Source organism: Lepidothrix coronata, unplaced genomic scaffold (assembly GCF_001604755.1).
Source record: "Lepidothrix coronata isolate B3197 unplaced genomic scaffold, Lepidothrix_coronata-1.0 Scaffold1, whole genome shotgun sequence".
In the NCBI taxonomy this organism is placed as follows: domain Eukaryota; kingdom Metazoa; phylum Chordata; class Aves; order Passeriformes; family Pipridae; genus Lepidothrix; species Lepidothrix coronata.
The window spans coordinates 15,787,059-15,805,708 of NW_016690181.1; the positions used below are offsets into that span (position 1 = coordinate 15,787,059).

The window sequence follows — 18,650 nt, forward strand, 5'->3', positions numbered from 1 at the left end:
TATGAAATACCAAGTTTAATGAAAAAAGGTCTAGAGAGGCCAGTTGAACAGATTGTTTAAATTCATCAATTTTCTCACATTTTAAAGTCACCATAACTTCACAATTATTGTAATGGACAAACTCAAATTTCCTTTAAGTTAAAAGCCAGAATTCTTTTGTGACTTCTACAGTTCAACATACAATATTTTACAGGACAGTTCTGGGAAGTAGTATATGTTTCTACAGTGTGTTATACAACTAAATATAATGATATAGTGACAAAACAATCACAAGGAAAAGGCTGGGAAATATCTTGCATTCTGGCAGGCTTGTAGCCCCCAAAAATGCCTAAAGTTCAAATTAAATGCAATTTTTTTTGCTTTTTGCAAGCTTAAGTACTGATCTACATTTTAACATACTGAATATAGGAACAGAGATATCTTACCCATGGATTCAAAGGGGAAAAAAAAAAGCTATTGAGTTCATATTCCTCACAAATGCCACCAAATTATAGCAAATCAATAGTTGCTGGTTTACTAACATCACCCTTTGGCCTCAGTCAGATAGAATGTCTGAAAATCCTTCCCAGAAGGACCATATGGATACACAAATCTGTTTTACTACCACTATCAAAACTCCCACAAACTACTCAGCTTTCAGCTTGGTTACATGTAGAATATAAATCACTAAAATCAGAAATACTTCGTAGTAAGGTGAGCTCCCTTTCTGTCTCTGTAAAATTATTTGCTGAATTGCTATAATGTAAACTGAATGAAAGGAGAAGAATGCAATGTCATTAAATGAGACATCATTAGTGCCTCGAGCTCTGCAATAACTGATTTTATCTCTTGTCACCGGAAGGGAAGGTAACTTTATTGCATTATTGGCAAAGCAAAGCAGCTTCCTTTTTTCTGCTGTACTCTATTCCTACAGCCACTGAATTTTCAATTCCTTAGCAAGCATTCAATTCTCAAATAGTTTTCAAAAACTGATAGAGCAGCGATTCATAGAGCCATGTAAGCACATTGAACTTGAAATTCTGAAAATCTTCTGCTCCAGCTCTTGTATTACAAGCAACAATGCATTTTTTTTTCTCTACAGTCTTTATCTGAATGCTTTCAAAGAGCCACAACAAACAAGCTCCTGACATCATCCAAATAAAACTGATCATAGGGAATGTAGGTTTCTAATAAGCAGGGCAAGATATATGCACAGTAAGCAGCCTCTAAAATACAAAAACGAAATACAAATGTTGTTTTCTATTTTGCATGGAATGCTTATCAGACAGGAAGTTCAGTTCATAGACATATAGAAGACAGAAATACAGAATAAGCCCTTGATTATCATCAGCAGACACTGTAGGAGACCATGAAACAGAAAGAATTCACACAGAAGATGACCAAAAAATGTAAGACATACAATCACTGATCAGACAAAGTATTTAAATACTTGTACTTAAACATGATTTTATGATTAATTATAATCCAAGCACAGTCTTGAAGACTTAAAGTGCTATTGAAAAAAAAAAAAAAAAGAGGCAAATCTTGGGAGAACAAAGATAGTAACAAATTACAGAAGTCATGCAGATTCAAAGTAGAAAGGTAAGAACTGAGAAGGTTAAAAAAGGAATAGACCAGAGTGAGATAAAAGAGAATAACCCTTATTCAGGTTAACTCACAGAAGTCAAACCCCTAGAAATCATTCACTTGAGGGTTTCACATCTAAGAAAATAGGTAGATAACCAAACAGGAAGTGTTGCAATGAACTGACATGCAACGAAATGACTTGCTGCCTAAATTTCAGGGCCAGAAAAAGAGACAGCATCAAAACCTACAGATTCTCATGCCCTACAGAATACAAGGGGCAATACACCATTGGCTAGTTGAAAAAAAGCCAACCTACCTTACTTGTGCAGTTCTGGTCAAGAGTCATTTTCTAGATAGAATAACATAACTTCCCTGTTTTGATTCTTAGGATTAAATCACCCAGTATTTGAGAAATATTAGATGCTCTAGGGATAGAAACCAACAGATCCATTGTTTTCCTGACAGCCCCATCTGAACATGTATCAAATACGTTGAAAGGCTCTTCATGTGTCTTATAACTCAAAGTCAATGTTTTTCAAAACATGTCTCTCCAGCAGCATAGAGTCACAATGAAGCTCCAGAAACAGAAGTAAAATGTGATGTGAATGATCCCTAAAATAGTTCAGCTCCCATACAGGTAGAAATCATCTTACTTTACAAAGTTGTTTTTTGGGTTTTTTTAAACCCACATATTCGTTACTGGGACTATTTTGTCCAGTGTGGGGGGTTTTTTTGGATAAGCATTTTTTTCCATTATGGAAAAAAAAATTATGGACTTTCATGTTTTTCATCTCATCTGTCCTTATGTTCCATGAAGTTCTACAAGTTTGTCATCCTGATTTGGCAGAGAAACAAGTAGAATAAATGCAGTTCCTGCAGTATAAAACCCCTGAATTTCTCTTGCTTCTGTTTCCAGTCACAACTTTCAACTTTTGACAAATATGATCCGTCAAAACATCAATTAATACCAAATATAAACATCTTCCTGGTCCTCAAAGTATTGACCTTGTATAAACAACAACAAAACGTCCCATTTAAATAATTAACATTGCCCTTTGTTTGTATGTTAGTTTAAGTTATAACCTCCAGAAACATCTTTAATCTTTGAAGTTGTAAACATGTTTAGACAGTGGATTAACCAGATCAGTACAGTGTTGCATTTCTGGAGATTAGAAAGACAAATTCTCTGCCCACTTCAAGAGTAGCCCATATTTCAAGTTCTTTCAGCAAGATTATGTCTTTCTTCAGTTTGTTTTTGTTTGCTTCATTTTGGTTTCACTTGGTTTTGGAATGAGGAGGGGGTTGGTGATGGGTTTTTTGCCTAATTTCCCTACAAGACCCTCATTTATTTTCAAAAAAATGTCTAATTATACTGTGTTTCTTCCAGTTGCAACACTGAACAGAACACATAATTCAAGAAGCAAAAACAGCATCCTGTTTCACTTTTGGTTATGAGTATTCTCTCTCTTTTATTGAATGACTCCAAGTGTTGAGTTTACCATCCAATATGGAAAGTATAAGAAACCACGTCCTTAATGAAAAAAACCTGCATAGTTTACAACTTTAATTTACAGAAAACAGAAAGTTCAATGAACTTTTGTTACACAGGAAGAGGGGCAGGGACATACCAGGTTTTATTCCAGATAGAAAAGCCAACGTAAAAGCTTACCAAAAATACGGAAAAACAATACCAATATAAAGATAGGAGGAAAGGGTAATGACATTTTCCAAAAGCTATACTAAAAATAGCTACTTCAGAATGGGGTTGTGTGCACCTCTAAGGAATACACTTATACTTCATATGCTGTAGTGAACTGGTTATCACTGATGAAAACAGATAACTTTTATGACCATGTAAAATGCTTTACATAGGACTAACAGCTTTTGGAGAGTAACTAGATCAGTTTTTCATAAAAATGACCTATTGCCAGTTGTTTTCTCTCCTAGGAGACAAAACCATCACTAAGTTCCTAACTTATTGAAATAGAAAATAAAGTTTCTGTAACAATAATTTGTGTTTTTCCTCAGGATACTTTTAAATACTGCATCCATAGGAGTCTAGATATCAATTACAGAAAGTAGGTCTGCCAGTGTGTTAGAAAACCATTAACATAGTGACTCAGTACTCTAGAGACTTTCCAATACAAGCTGTAATTTCCCATAAAATCTGAGGAAAGAGTGTAAACAACAATTCATGCAGCACCAAAACTTGGTTTAAGGCCCCCGTTCTAAATTCCTTACACAGCCACAAAAACTTCTGACTTTAATGATTGCTGTGGAAACACTTGGAATCTGTTTCCATGTGTATGGTACACTTTTCCTCTGGATACAGATATTCTTGCTTGAGGATGTTTTTACTTCTGAAATATTCTGACCTAAATGTGAGGCAAGACACAGTTGTGGTGCTACACAGGACTGACCCTCAGTTGAATTTGTGTTAGATTTTCGCTGTGACAGGACACAACAGCACAGACCCTCAGGTGAATTCAAGTCCCTTTTCTCAAAAAGCAGGAGCATGAACTGGAATCCTGAGACAGGCATACATCCTAGGCTTGGATACAGGAACAATAATGAATTAAAAATACTTGAATTTTGTTATTTTGAAAACTAAATTTTTTTTAAATCCTCTTTAAACAGGGGCCATATCACTCCTTTTTCTAACCCAGACAAAAAGCCTAATCTCATAAAAATTCCATTTCTTTGGAAAAGCTGTTATGTGGAGTGGGTTTTGTTGGGTTTTTTAATAATCAAGAAAAACACTTTATACAACTCCTGAACTTTATTATCTACCCAATACTGTGTTCTTTCTGACGAATTCTTGGGGTAAAAACAGATTTTTTTCAGTTCTGGCCTTCTCTGTGTCTTCACCTCTCCAGCCACTGTCAACTTCAGTCTCCCCATTTGTTACAAGGGTTTTATCTGAAATAATCCTCATTGGCAGAAAAAACGATTCTCTTTCAAAAGAGACACCAAAAATAAGAGCTTCATATTTTATTGGGGGTGGGGGAGAACATTTATTTCTTTTCAAATTCCGCCATAGAGGATTGCCCTGCTGAGCCAAGCTGTTTGTCAGAACATAATGCTTGCGACATGGGACTTCTCCAAGTCACTTCTTGTGCTAAGCTACATCTTAGTGCAGAGTCCTTGTGAGATGGTGTGGCTTTGTTCACATATCATGGCAGAGCTTTTCTTCCCTGAACACTGCACACAGGCAGTTTCCTTTTCTAGAAGTCGCTAGCCTACAAAATTCAGTGCTCTTCAGTTCTGTGCTGCTGTTATCTTTAAGTGCATTATTCCTCCTCCACATTTCCATTTGCTAGCATAGAGAGCCTCCAGTTAATTTCTCCATTTACGTATGGGCAAACAATCTTGCCACCACCAGCCTGGATCAGCCCTTGGCCACCCACAGGGCCTATGCAGATAGTTTTCTACTGCTATAAGAGTCTTGCACTGCCCCAGTTGGCTATAATAGCTTCTTTGGCTTTTGATCCAGGATTCAGCTTGTGAAACCCATTAGTTATCACCAGGAAATTAACCTGGATGTCTGGCACTTTATCTGACCACTTGGTTAGCCTGAGAATTTCCATAGCAAAGTCATTGGCCTGCCTTCACTACTGTCTGCATCCGAAATGATCTTCCATGGCTTCACCCCACAGAACAAAACTAAACTAATAAGTAAAATAGGACACCTCATTGCTATTTATGCTAGTCCACTCTATGTTTGGCTCTTCAGGATTCTAGGACTCACTTATTTCCAAAGCAAGTTTAAGCTAACATCTAATGAACAGTAACAGTTGTCCTGGAATCTGGTATCCCCAAACTATGTTCCTCCATATAGTGTTTCTTCTAAAAGAGAATATATTCACATGGTTTTACTGTGATTGTGAGCTTAATGGCATTGCCAAAGTATCTGCTGGAAGACTCAGGTAGAGAAATATCAAATTACTGACAAAGAAGAGCATCACATTTTGAGATTCTTTATCATAATTAAGTGGTTCCTGATATGCAATTACAGTGTGATCTGAAGAAAGAATACTGGATGAAAGACTGAAATTCAAAACCTTTTAATTTCTGATTTTATTCCTGCATTCAGCAGCCCCACCTTTCCTCCCTTTCCCAAAATAAAAACAAAACCACCCCAGTTCTGCCACATATGAAGACTGTAGGCTATTGTATTCATTTTTTTTTTCCTTTTCCTGGAACATCCATTATGCTAGAAACAGAACTATACTGCTTAGATACAGCTACTAGATGCCAACCAACAGATAAATTTTATTTTTCTTAATCTGTTGATTAGCAGAATCACCAGTGTCTCTGCTCCCAAATGGGCAACACAGATTGGAGAGATTGTACTATAGCCTTTGTATTATTACCATAGCTCCATATCTACACCAGAAAAAAGTCAACCAAGTTAAAAAGATTCATATTTACAGTTTTCAGCAGTATTCACAGAGAGCAGCGAGTTCCAGGGATTTCCATCACGACAAAGAATTGATCCAGTAAACACAATCACATCTCTACTGCAAACATGGTCATCCTTTAAAAATGATGGCTGCGTCTTCACTGTCATGATTTACCAGACTTCAGGTACACAAAATTGCAAATGCCTCAAGAAATACATCTCAGATTTCCACATTCATTCTCAACATTTTGTAGGAACATTACCTATTACTGAGTTTAAAAATGAGATTTTAAACATCCTTGGGTCCTCAAAGGAAAGTGCAGCTGCAGCCTCAGAGGCATTTAATCACTCAAAGCTGGATGATAGAATGCACCACTTACCGCTGAACTGGTAATGAAAGGGAATCTAAGTGATCCTCGCCCTTAAAAGCCATATTTATCCTCTTCTTATGTGCACTTCCCCATAGGCTGGGATCTAGAAAGAAAACAGTTATTTAGTAAAGCTAGAGAAACTCAGGCCTCTCCATGCATTGCCCTACTCATCTGTGGAGATAACTCATTAAAAACAATTTAAAAAGCTTCTTTTCCACAGACTACCTCACAACTCCAGCAGATAACCAAGGGCCTTAAGTACATTCCATGGCATAAGCAACATAGGGTTTGCATTTCCTGAACTTCCTGGACTGCTGCAGAGGTCAGAGCCATCTGGGCTGAACACTTCTGAGTTAATATTGAGTTATTATTTAGCCTCATTTATTTTGTACTAACTTGAACTCCAGAAAAAAATCTAATGAGTATTATTGTAATTCTTCATGTTACTGGGAGGAAAATTACAAGTGAGCGTATGCTCATATGATTTCAGGATCATTTAGTACTACATTTACAGAAAGGTCCTTGATGTCTAAGCTACCAAAGTATTAATCCCATCCATGTTAAACAATTTCATTTTTTTAATCCATTTTTAATGCTACACACTCCTCCTCCATGTTTTCCCTTTATACCCACTTACCAAAAGATGCATCCAAACCTTAACTGTACTGGAAAGATACAAGAAAGGAGGAGAGAGATTCCTCATTTTCACAAAAGGAAGGGGTGCTGTCTCCTTCCCTCTTCTTTTAATTAGCCTCATCTTACACTACCTACTACAGATCAATGCATATTTGCAACAAAAGCTGTAGAGGATTTATTCTACCAAAAGAAGTGAAGTCATTTGCTCTCACCCACACGGCCACAGAAAACTAATGCAAAATATTTGAAGAAAAAGATTAATCTATGACTCATGAAGAACAAGGAGGAGATGAATTAATTTGGGCGAGGAGACAGGAACAGTGGGGAAATTACAGTTTCTTAGATGTGAAGAAAAAACTGGGATCAATGAATCTCACTCCTGAAGAAAATACTTTACACAGGCAATTACTGCTGTTTGTGTCACCAGCTAAGGCAGAATGTTTTTGATGTAGCTGCTTGTGAAATTCTGCTATTTGGTTATTGGCTACATTCTGCAAGTGAAGCCAGCCAGCATTTAAGATATTTGCCACTCCAAATTGCTCTTAATTGCCACAGAGTGGTCCTCAGAATCTTTCCTAGCAAACTCATCTCATTACTAATGCATGTCCTTGTTTTTTTCCCCAAGATCTCACAAACATCGTCCTGAGTACCTCAAAGTATTACAATCAACATAATGTGTTCACATACTCTGTCCACTATTAGCACCAGATTGCTTTGGTAATGATGTCACCTGTGTTCCTGCCTACAGGATTTCCAGATTTTCCTGGAAATAAGATGTATGGACTAAAAGACTGAAACATGGGAGAAGAATCTGTAAAAAAATCCCAAACCCAACACTAAAAAAAACAGATAGACAGTTTAAGTGTTACTGAATTGTCCATTTTAAAAGGATTGCAGGTATTAGATAGACTGACTGAAAATTCATGTGCTCAAGCATGCAAATGTTAGTATGTATCCTTCTGCTCCCATGCACACAAAGATTTGAAAAACAAGCTTATTGTTGGGCTTTGTTATTCAAAGCATTTAGCATATGATGGAAAGATTTCACTAGCTGGAATAAATCAGCTATCTTCATTTATTTTCACTAGTAGACTTTTTTCCCTTTTTCGAAGATATTTAAGATTACCAAATGCAAATAATGATATAATCACATTTTCTTTAAATAGCCAAATATCACAATTATCACTGTCTTCCTTTGGAGGCGATACCCTTAACCAAAGCTGAACATCTTAATTTCCCTAATTTCCAAGATGAAGTTTCCCCTCCTGAATCTTATCATATAAAGGACCAAGAAAATAAATCTTTCAACCTACAGAAGTACAGATTTCATGGACACTAGCCATCTTTTTCTGCTCAGCATCAGACTGGGATTTACCTTCTTATGCTACCAACACTAAATCAACAGCTTCCCTCTGGCAAGCTAAAGCTACTTCACCATTAGCTCAGCCTACTAACAATTTCTAACATACAAATCAAAGCCACCTGATTGTACTCCATTACTTGTGATCAGTGACATAATGTACACAGACATAAATTAGATTATTGCATGTCATTGTTCACCATAAATTAGAAACCTGACAAAAATGCAAGTTTTTATATGCTGTCTTCCCGCAAAACACATTTTTATATTATGTCTGAGAGCCTCTAAAAACATGATCAACTCCTACTTAGAGGTTACTTACGCCCCAGGAACAATAACAAAACACACAACAATATCTTAACCAGACTGTCTGGCTCAAGACTATGATTAGATATTAGCTCAAACCTTTAATCCCAAGTTAATGTTGGTAGCATGAGAAAATGCTCTCTCCAAGCACTTGGCAGTCTGCCAGAGGACCCACAATACCCCCAAGACAACAAGAGAAGTTGGAGAACCAGTGACTGTTATGGTACAGGCTCCTCATCCTGCTTGGAATGGCTCCACCACGTGCTGGGCAATTATTGTGCTCAGTGGCAGACGTTCAGTTTTCAGTGTTCTCGTTCATCTTTCTGGGTAAGACCAAGAATTGTACTTCCTGGTAAAGACTATAAGAAGACTGATGAATTCTTCTGTTTAATTGATGCTGCTTTTTACTCAAGTCCACAACACAGTGTTGAGCTCTAGTCAGCACTCCTAAAAGGAATGTCCTCTCCCACAGCTGACCATGTAGACGTCATGTGTGTGTATACATACACATACTCACATTTATTGAGTATATGCATACTAACAGGTAACATCAGTAGAGTTCAGCAGGAGAGTCTGGTTTTTCCAGTGGGTTCTGTGGCCACTGAATAGGTCCACAGCTGGTCAGAGATGCTGTCTAGGTAAACTTGTACGAAAAAATAACACTACTTGTATTTTGCAATGTTGGTGATTTTGGTACAAGCCTGAACGACACACTGAAATAATAAAATTGTATTATTGGACTATTATAAGGCCTTTTATTTAACACCTTACACTGGATTTTACATAAATATATGTCTGTACACAGACTTGTATTTCAGTTGTAAATAATGACTTATAATTCTTCTGGCAGATAGCAGGGTGTGCGTGTGGAATTAGATGTATCCAAGGCAGCTGCCTCTATGTCCTGCATTTCTGTATTAACACTGGATCCGATTTTAAGATGTTATTTCCTCGTGTTTATTGGATAGATGTAGATAAGCAGATCACAAACATCCTTTCAATCCCATCTAAGACAGTCAGCCAAAAGCTTCTTTCAGAGAACTGGGCTTCATAAGAAGACAAGGCATCACCCCTGAAACAGCATGTAAGCACTATTGGCAGAAAAGGCAGTGTCAGCAGAGGATGTGGTCTTCATGACCAATAAAAAAATAAGTAAATAAATAAACAAACACCACATGACCAGGAAGAGGGAACTTGCTTATATACAAGCACCAAGCCTTGCCAGCAATTGACACAGAGAACTAAAAAGAGCCTAAAAAACCTGCCAAACTAGCCCAGCCATAAGTTAAAGAAGGAAGAGTCTCATCCTGACTTACGCCAGGCTTGGCAGCACCTGTGAAAGCTGTGCAACACCTCATTAGTAGAGTGATGCAGCTGCAACCTGTTAACACACTTGTTTCACAACAACAGACCCCCTCCTGCCTTACAAGAACTCCCTGCTGGGAACCTCCTCTTGCTCAAGTTTGTTTACCATTGGAGAGCAGCTTCTGCAGTGCCACATCGTGTTTTAACAATCTACAAAAGATGTTACTCCTGCTAGGTAAACAAATTGTAAAATCTTGTAAAATCTCCCAGTTTAAATTTCTTCTACATCATTTAACATGTTAGTTTATCTTTAACAAGCTAGAAATTAGGAGGATTTCAGCAGTCAGGCTTCTGTTGGAAACAACATCCATGACCAAAAGTATCATGATAACATGTGAAATGTGACTCATTTTTTTCTACTACTGATGGCCCTAAAGTTCTTTATCACAAAATTATGTCCTTAATAATTAATCAAAAGGCAAATCCATGAACTTTCTCCACTCCCCTTCCAACCCCTATCATAATTTCAACACTAACAATGTCTTAAAATAAGGTCAATCAAGAGCATCATTTCTCTTTCAGAAAAAGACAGAAATCCACACACCCTTTGATTATTAATAATCACTTGAATTAGATGAACATGCTGCCTATAACCAATATGGTTAACCTGAGAATAAGAGTTATTAGCTAAAAGTCATTTCAGACAAGATATCACTTGATTAATATGAACAGTTCCTGTCTGTACTAAAGTACAACCTCTGTTCTGCCAAACAGAGCCTGCCCTTACTTTACAATTCTGGGAGTCTGGGAATCATTAGTTATTATTCTCCTGTACACAGAAAAACTGTTAATGGAATGCCACAAATCAAATTAAGAGCAAAATTCTGACAGCATTTATGTGATAGGTCAGAAAGTAAATACATACATTCTGTCCTTCAGCAACGCACCCAGACCATCAGAAGTTTTTCCACACTAGCCATTTCAGGTCTCAAAATGACAGAATCCTATGTCATTTTGCATTGTAGGAGTCTTATAAAGACATTAATTAATTACAATAGTAAAAGCCAACTCAGAATTAAGCTGGATGTCACAAATCTAAGAAACCATAAAACCAGGAGCAAAAATAATGAAGAGTCCTTTAAATGATGCATTAAAACATGTCGTATTACCATGGGATCATATACGCAGATCTATGTGCCACACTCCTAGAATGCCAAATTAAAACTGGGAGAGAGAGGTGGGAACAGTCACTACCTATGGCATTCATTCATGGTAAGTGCTCTTGCAGAACCAATAATCATAGAGGAAGCACTGCTGAAAAGTTTATGCCTTACACTTCAAGTACTATGTGAAAGGTAAATTAATTTTCAGTTACAGAGATTTTTATTGTGTATTTCTTCCCATCTTTTCTCTCTGCCCTCTGCAGAGAGACGATCTCATTTTAAACAAGACTCTATCTTGGACAATACCTCTTAAGATATGATAGAATGGTTTGTTTTGGAAGGGACCTTAAACATAGTCTAGTTCCAGCCCCCCAGGTTTGGGTAGGGATACTTCCCATTAGGTAGGTACCATCCACCTTCTATTACTTTCATTATTACTTTCCCTGCTTTCGGGTTGCTCAAAGCCTCATCTAACCTGTCCCTGAATATATACATACAAAAAATATATGTAATACATACTTATTGACCTCTGTTTATTTAACTATATTCACTTATATTTTTATTTGTCAAAAAAAGTCTTATACTTTATTATATATTAATCATAAGTTTCTATTACATTAAATATTTTTAAAGTATATATTATATGTATGGGAGAGGTATATATCTATATCTATCTCCATCAAGTGTAGTTATTCATGCAAACTGGAGTTTGTGCTACTTCTTTTGTGTTCTGGATAGTTCTCATTTCAGCCTTATTCTACTCACCTATACCTTGGAAATATCCAGTGGGTTGGAGCACAGGGGAGAAGCTGATAAATCTTTAGTTCAAATAGGTCATCCTGAAAGTTACAGATGAGGAACATTTCTGTGTAGATTCTTGAGGGTCAAAGTAAAGAAAATGTGAAATCTGAGGCCAGTCCTATTCCTCTGCATACAGAGTTCAATTCCCTAAACCACTTCCTGTTTTTAAAGCCCTCCTTGAACACATACAATTTTTTCTTTTTGATCATCACAAGGCAAAACCTGCTTTTAAAGCAAGAGGTGTTGGATTGCTCATTTCATATCTTTATTTTAGTAAGTGGATCACATGAAAACAGACTTGGAAAATATATGCAATGCAATCAGCAACTTCTGGTTGCATCATAAGGGAAAGCATAGATGCCTGTTTACCCAGGTAATCCAGCTTTCTCCAAGATTAGGAAAGGAGAAGATCTACCATCACATACACTTTACAAGTCCTTTTGCCAAGGCATGAGTTTTCTTACAATACATCTTTAGCAAATTTCCCATTTAGATCCAAAATCTCTAGAAAGATGGAGTTTATCATCATGGACTACATTATGAAAATATTTAATATAAGAAGATAGAAAAGGGCATAACAGATTCTATGACTTCCTTTCTCCCAATCCCCCTCAAAAATATATTAGGCAACAGGCCACTAGAATTATCACCTGGCATCTTTTTTTTTTTTCTAATCTTATCAAATTCTCTAAAATCTCCCCTTCTAAAAGGGGCACCCCAATTTCTATAGATGGCAATATTTTGGGAACAAACTGACTAGTGGTCACATTTCTAGAAATCAGCATTTTAGAGGCAGTTGCACTAGAAAATAATTACTTCTGAGGTTCAGGAACTGAATAATAGGTGTCAAGTTTGTGCACTCTAGAGCTATATTTTATCTTTAATGCAACACAGAATAATCACCATATGAAAGAGTTTATTGGTTCTCAGAGGAGCAGCAATGCAAGTCAATATCATAAAACTCTGAGGGGTACAACTCATTGATATTTACACTTTCTTTGCTTTCTGATAGATGGCATAGGGCTTTCCTATTTCCTTAAACCAAACAGCCACTTCAACATCACCTGCACCAACACCAGTCTCAATTCAAAAACAACAGGGGCATCCCTGTTCCTGGTCACTTGGGTTCAAAGATATTTCCAAAGAGAAATGGATAAAACAGGTTTTCACCATTTGGTTTGCAGACCAGCTCTCTTCAATGTGGATTGCTCTCAGCCTTGGCAGTTCCTGCATCTGTGGCCTCTATGTGGCACCAGAGCTTTCTCTTCCAAGATTCCCAGCTGCCATCAGGCTGAAAAACAACTTCCTTCTATCTCTTCCTTTCTCCCCCTACGTCCCCAAGACTAGACACAATGCAGCAATCAAGGACACATCAGCTGTAAAATCAGCATCTCACAGACATGTCTCTGACGGCCCCCACCCTGCCTACAAGGGGAGTCCCCATCTGAGGTGACAGCCCCCAGGTGAGCACAAGACCAGTAGCAGAATCCAGCCCAGACTCCACACCAGGGCAGGGGAGGGGTCTGCAGCCCCAGGGCTGACCTGAGGAGGGGTCTGTAGCCTCCATGGGGGGGAGGAGACTGAGAGGAAATCACTGTTGGTATCACCTCAACCTCCCACAGCTCCCTGAAAGTAAGGGCAGCTGAGGCCAGAATTGGGGATCCCCAACACTTCCCCCCTGCCATGGGCAGGGACACCTTTTACTAGACCAGGTTGTTCAAAGCCCCATTCAACCTGGCTTTATCCACAACTTCTCTGGGCAACCTGTTCTAGTACCTCACCACCCTCACAGTAAAGAATTTCTTCCTAATATCTAATTTAAACCTGCTCTCAATTTAAAGCCATCACCTCTTGTCCTATCACTACATGCCTTTGTCAAAAGTCCCTCTCCAGCTTTCCTGTGTCTCCCTTTGGGTACTGGAAGGCTATTCTAAGGTCTCCAGAAAAGCCTTCTCTTCTCCAGGCTGAACAATCCCAATTCTCTCTGATTTTCCTCATGGGAGAGGTGCTCCATCCCTCTAATCATCTTTGTGGCCCTCCTCTGGACTCACTCCAACAGGACTGTGTCCTGTCTGTGCTGGAGATAGTCTGGTGTTAGAGATCCAAGTTTTGTGTTGATTGGCAGTAAATTCATTCAAGTGAAACTCCCCTGATTTGGTCTCATTTACCCTGACACCAGGGATTTTATCTTGTCTCCTCAACAGCAGGCAGGATCTTGTGTCCCAGTATCCATTTGGAGAAATCAGAAATAAAAGAGCTGCTCTTTCAACCAGCCATTGTGTAGGGTACAAAGGAAAACAGGGGGGGATTTTTTCACCTTAAATTGTATAAATGTACAATTGTACAAGTATGGACTATGCTGCTCATAAGAAATGCCTCCAGAATATCACAATTTTCTGTTATTAGCACGAGTCTTCCAACTGTAATGACATTGCAACCAAGATTCATTATTTCTCTGACAAACTTGCAAAAACTCCAAAAGGTTCTTAGAATTAAGAGAGATAAAAAATCCTTTTCCTATTGAGGCAGGAAACAGAGAAACAATTAAGTAATTTACCCAAAGTTAAACATGATGCAAGTACAAATTGAAACTAAATATTCCAGCATTCAATACTGTAAACAAGTAAATAGAGAAGATGACACTGTATTTAACAACTTCAAAGGGAAAAGAATAAGGACCTACACAAAGAACTCATTGCAAGGAAATAGGACAATAATATATTTGCACATCTCTGTGTACAATCCATTTTCTGTTATGAAAAGATTTCATCTTAATATCCATTCCAGTTAGTCAGACAGGCAGTCTCAAAGACATTTTTATTTGCATTGATATTCCTCTAAAGAAAAAAAAAAAACAAGTGACATTTCAACAGAGATGAGCAAAACAATATTATTAACTCAGGTCATAGCCCACACTAGACAAGTCTCTATTGGAAGTATCACAAGGCATTACATGGTAAACAGTGGTGGTATTTTCACAATATTTCCCAGCAGTGATTAAGTTTATCATTTTACAGAGTTAATATCAAATTGCTCTTTTTTTGTCATAACAATTAAAACCTTAAAAACAGCTTTAGATCAGTACAGATTAAACACACATTTGTCTAAAATTTAACACAATCACAAAAGGCCAAGAGTAGCTGTCTCTAGTCAACTAACCACCTCTCTACTTGAATTACTAATAAATTTGCTATTTCTATTAATGAAGTTCAGCATAATTTTTTCACCTTTCTTCTACACAGTGGGGAAAAGAAAAACAAAGAGAACTACAGAAAAGAAAATGGAAGAAAGTAGATAAGAGAGATCAAAGTTATTGCCTCCTAAAAAGGTTACTCAACGAAAGGCAAGAGCAGGAGATCCAACTGGACAACAAGCACATGAGATGAACCAACACACACCAAGGAACATGTTGAGCACATGTGGCTGAGTTACACACTTTCAAGGATTCCAACTCTCTGAACAACGATTCCCCTCCACTAGGCTATCTTCATGCTTATTGCAGACTCTACCTTCAAGCTTGCCTCTTCTATATAGACACAGCAAATCTAGTAGTCAAATTTCCTAAAAGCTGGGGGAAAAAAAATAGTCTGACTATGCTGTGAAATTACCTATACATAAAAAGCAAGAACATCGAGCATATGTCAAAGTTTGAGTATAGTTTCTATTTCTTGCTTTTTCCTTTAATAAGCTCCAATTAACAATTCCAGAGAGCCTGTCAGCAGAACTATACTGCCTAGTCATTATAATTCTACGTAAAGAACAAGTAATAAAGCAGCAGTGGGCTTTTTCCTGTTCGTAAGGAGAAAATACTGCATTTATATTTTTGAACCACTGCCAAAGAGTATCCACTCAGACATTTTCTTCTTCCTCTGTCCTTTGCACAAAAAATGTGGAGGAGCCAAAAAGCTGTGGCAATAACACAGACAGGGAATCCCCAGCAGGGCTAGAGGCAAAACTGCTCTGTAGGATTATTCCCGTATTTGGTGTCTCGGGGTAGGTGTAACATGAGCAGAGCACATCCAGAAACTCCTAGCACAGCTAAAGGCTGCACACATTAGATTTGAACCAGAGATCAAAGCTGTGTGTTGGAGCAGGAAATGCAAAGCCTACTTCAAGTAAACATGCTGCATTCACTTCTTTTGTCATGAGCACTCCCAAGCCTTCACAGAGTTCCAGAAGGCCAACAAAAAGAAGTTCAAGTGTTATTACCTGATGTAATGCTTTTGTTAGAATCATAGAATATCCTGAATTGGAAGAGACCCCAAAGATCATCAAAGTCCAACTTCTTGCCCTGCACATGACAGCCTCAAGTATCACACCATGTACCTGAGAGCATTGTCCAAAGCTTTGAACTTGAATTCTGGCAGGCTTGGTGCTGTGACCACTTCCATAGGGAATCTGTTCATCTGTTCCAGCGTCCAACCACCCTCTGGGTGAAGAGCCTTCTCCAAATATCCAACCTAAACCTCCCCTGACACTGCTCCATGATTTCCCTTGGGTTCTGTCACTGCTCACCAGAGAGAAGACATTAGTGCCTGCCCCTCTGCTTCCCCTCATGAGGAGACTGTAGACTGCAATGTGGTTGATAGAATATGTTGAGTTGAAACAGATTCATGAGGATCATTGAGTCCAACTCCTGGCCTTGTGCAGGACACAGTTTTCTTTGGCACTTTTGGGGTTTGTGTTTGTTGTTGATAATGTTGTTAATTTGTTTTTTTTTTTTTTTTTTACGTTTCCCCTCTTCCGAATTCATAGGCTGAAGTTTTAGTGCAGAAGGGCCAATGAAGGGAACACAGGCACCAAAACAATAAGAAACATAAGGAGAGGAGTATTTTTTGTTAGCAAGTGAAGTTTGGATGTTGATAGATGTACATATGAAGAACTATGCCACACCTGTGAGCTTGCAACATTAATGGTCCTGACAGAACACAACTGAATGCTCTTTTCCAGAAATATGTCTATCAGTGAAAAACTTGCATGACTAAGGATTCAGTGAAAATGGGAAAGCAAACCCCAGTATTTGCCACTTGCACTGAGTACAAGGACAAAAAACATTAATGTAGAGCAACAAGGGGTTTTGTTAGGCCTTTTGTTTAAAACCCAGCCATGCTGTAGAGTCAAAGGCACATCCTATCAGTTTATAACAATACTTACTAATATACATTGTAACTCTGCATTACATGGCGCCATTCCTACAAATACGGTAACTCAGTAGGGACCTGTGAAGTTTCATTTAAAAAGTGATTGTGCGTCACAGTACTTTTAATTACTAAACCTCCAAATTTGGAAGGCGTGCAGGTTATGACCTATGTCTTCTTTCGCATCAGTAACTCCCCAATATGTAGCAAACTACAGGAGTTCAACAACTTCTCATTTATCAGCTGAACTATAGTAACTGACTGTGCTCCTCAGCTGATGTCCGGTAACCCATGACGCAAGGAACTGGCACACAGGTTTTGAGTACACAATGAACTACTACACAGCCTGTTCCAGGATGGCTGCATTGTTTGTCCTCATGATTTTCTAAAAAGTGATGTTGAAAGAAAAGAAAAATTATCTTTTAAACAGCACAGGTCTCACTGCAGAAGAGAGCTAACATTTTGATAAATATTTGCCTTTATTATCATGCAGTTGTAACAGTTTGTGATGGCGCAAGTAGAGACAGATATACTGGAATTAGCTGGAAATAAAGGTCCTAGAGCCAAGATTTTGCTATTAGCAGCCAAATTCAATGAATTCCTAATCATTAGGCTTAGGAGTGCTCAGATTCCAGACTTCATTTTTCCTCCCCATAGAAAAATATAACAGTGACCAATGGGGATTTTATCCTCAACTTTGGCTTGAGCTTTGCAGTTATTTATGACTATGTCACAGAACTTTGTTTCCCTGCAGGTCAGACAGATACACATTAGATTCACATTTGGAAAGCAGTCTATTCACTCCTTTCCAATGTAAGTCTTTGCACTACTAACACTCCAGACACCTGAGATTGTTTAAGAACAAAGAAATGTAAAAGTTCTCCATGAACTTCCATTTCAGCTGCGAATGCACCAAAACTTAGCAGAACTCACATTGCTGATCCATTGCCCTGAAAACTTCATTCAGACTTGTTTCGGTTGTTATCGGTGATATGTGGACTGTGGAGACTATCTCCCATTTAGAGAACTCCAAAGCAAACTCCAAATCCCTCCAGAGATCTCATTTTGCTATTAAATTACCAGTGTCTTTCCACCTACCTCCTCTAGAGATAGTTTCACATTTAAGAGTTTCAGACATCTCCATTTTCCATGATCAGCCTCAGAAAACTGCTTATTTCCTAACACCCGTCATCTCCCAACATTGCCAACGTAACTGAAGGCAATAATTGGCCTCAGCAAGAAAACAGACACGTCCCTAACCACTGTGGGTGTGCATTCTACCTGAAAATGCATCTTTCATTATTTTCAGTGTGCCTAAGTTTAGAGATGCTATCAACAATCCAACCTTTACATCAGCTGGACCCAAAGAACTGCCTGTGCCAATTACACTTACATTATACCAGTAAATACTTTAGGGTCAGGCATGTCAAATAACTTGCTAGGTATTGCCAATACTTATCTACTGATGTGCCAGTGCCTTGGCATCCAAGAGGAAGGATCTGCCACCTGAGCAGTCAGGCAAAAAAATTTGCTCCAATAGCACATAGTTTTTCTTTAGATACACATTATCTGGACAAGATTCAGAACAGAGGTTTTAGGGAA

General features: G+C 38.1%; 1 protein-coding gene across 1 annotated transcript in view; it reads right to left on the bottom strand.

Annotated features, from left to right (window-relative positions):
* INSC (inscuteable homolog (Drosophila)) overlaps positions 1 to 18,650 on the bottom strand; it is a 138,039-nt gene that overhangs the window by 88,604 nt on the left and 30,785 nt on the right. The window contains exon 2 of the mRNA XM_017807111.1: positions 6,349 to 6,442. Within this exon, the coding sequence (XP_017662600.1) occupies positions 6,349 to 6,401 (53 nt within the window). The 5' untranslated portion in view covers positions 6,402 to 6,442. The remainder of the gene's footprint in view (positions 1 to 6,348; positions 6,443 to 18,650) is intronic.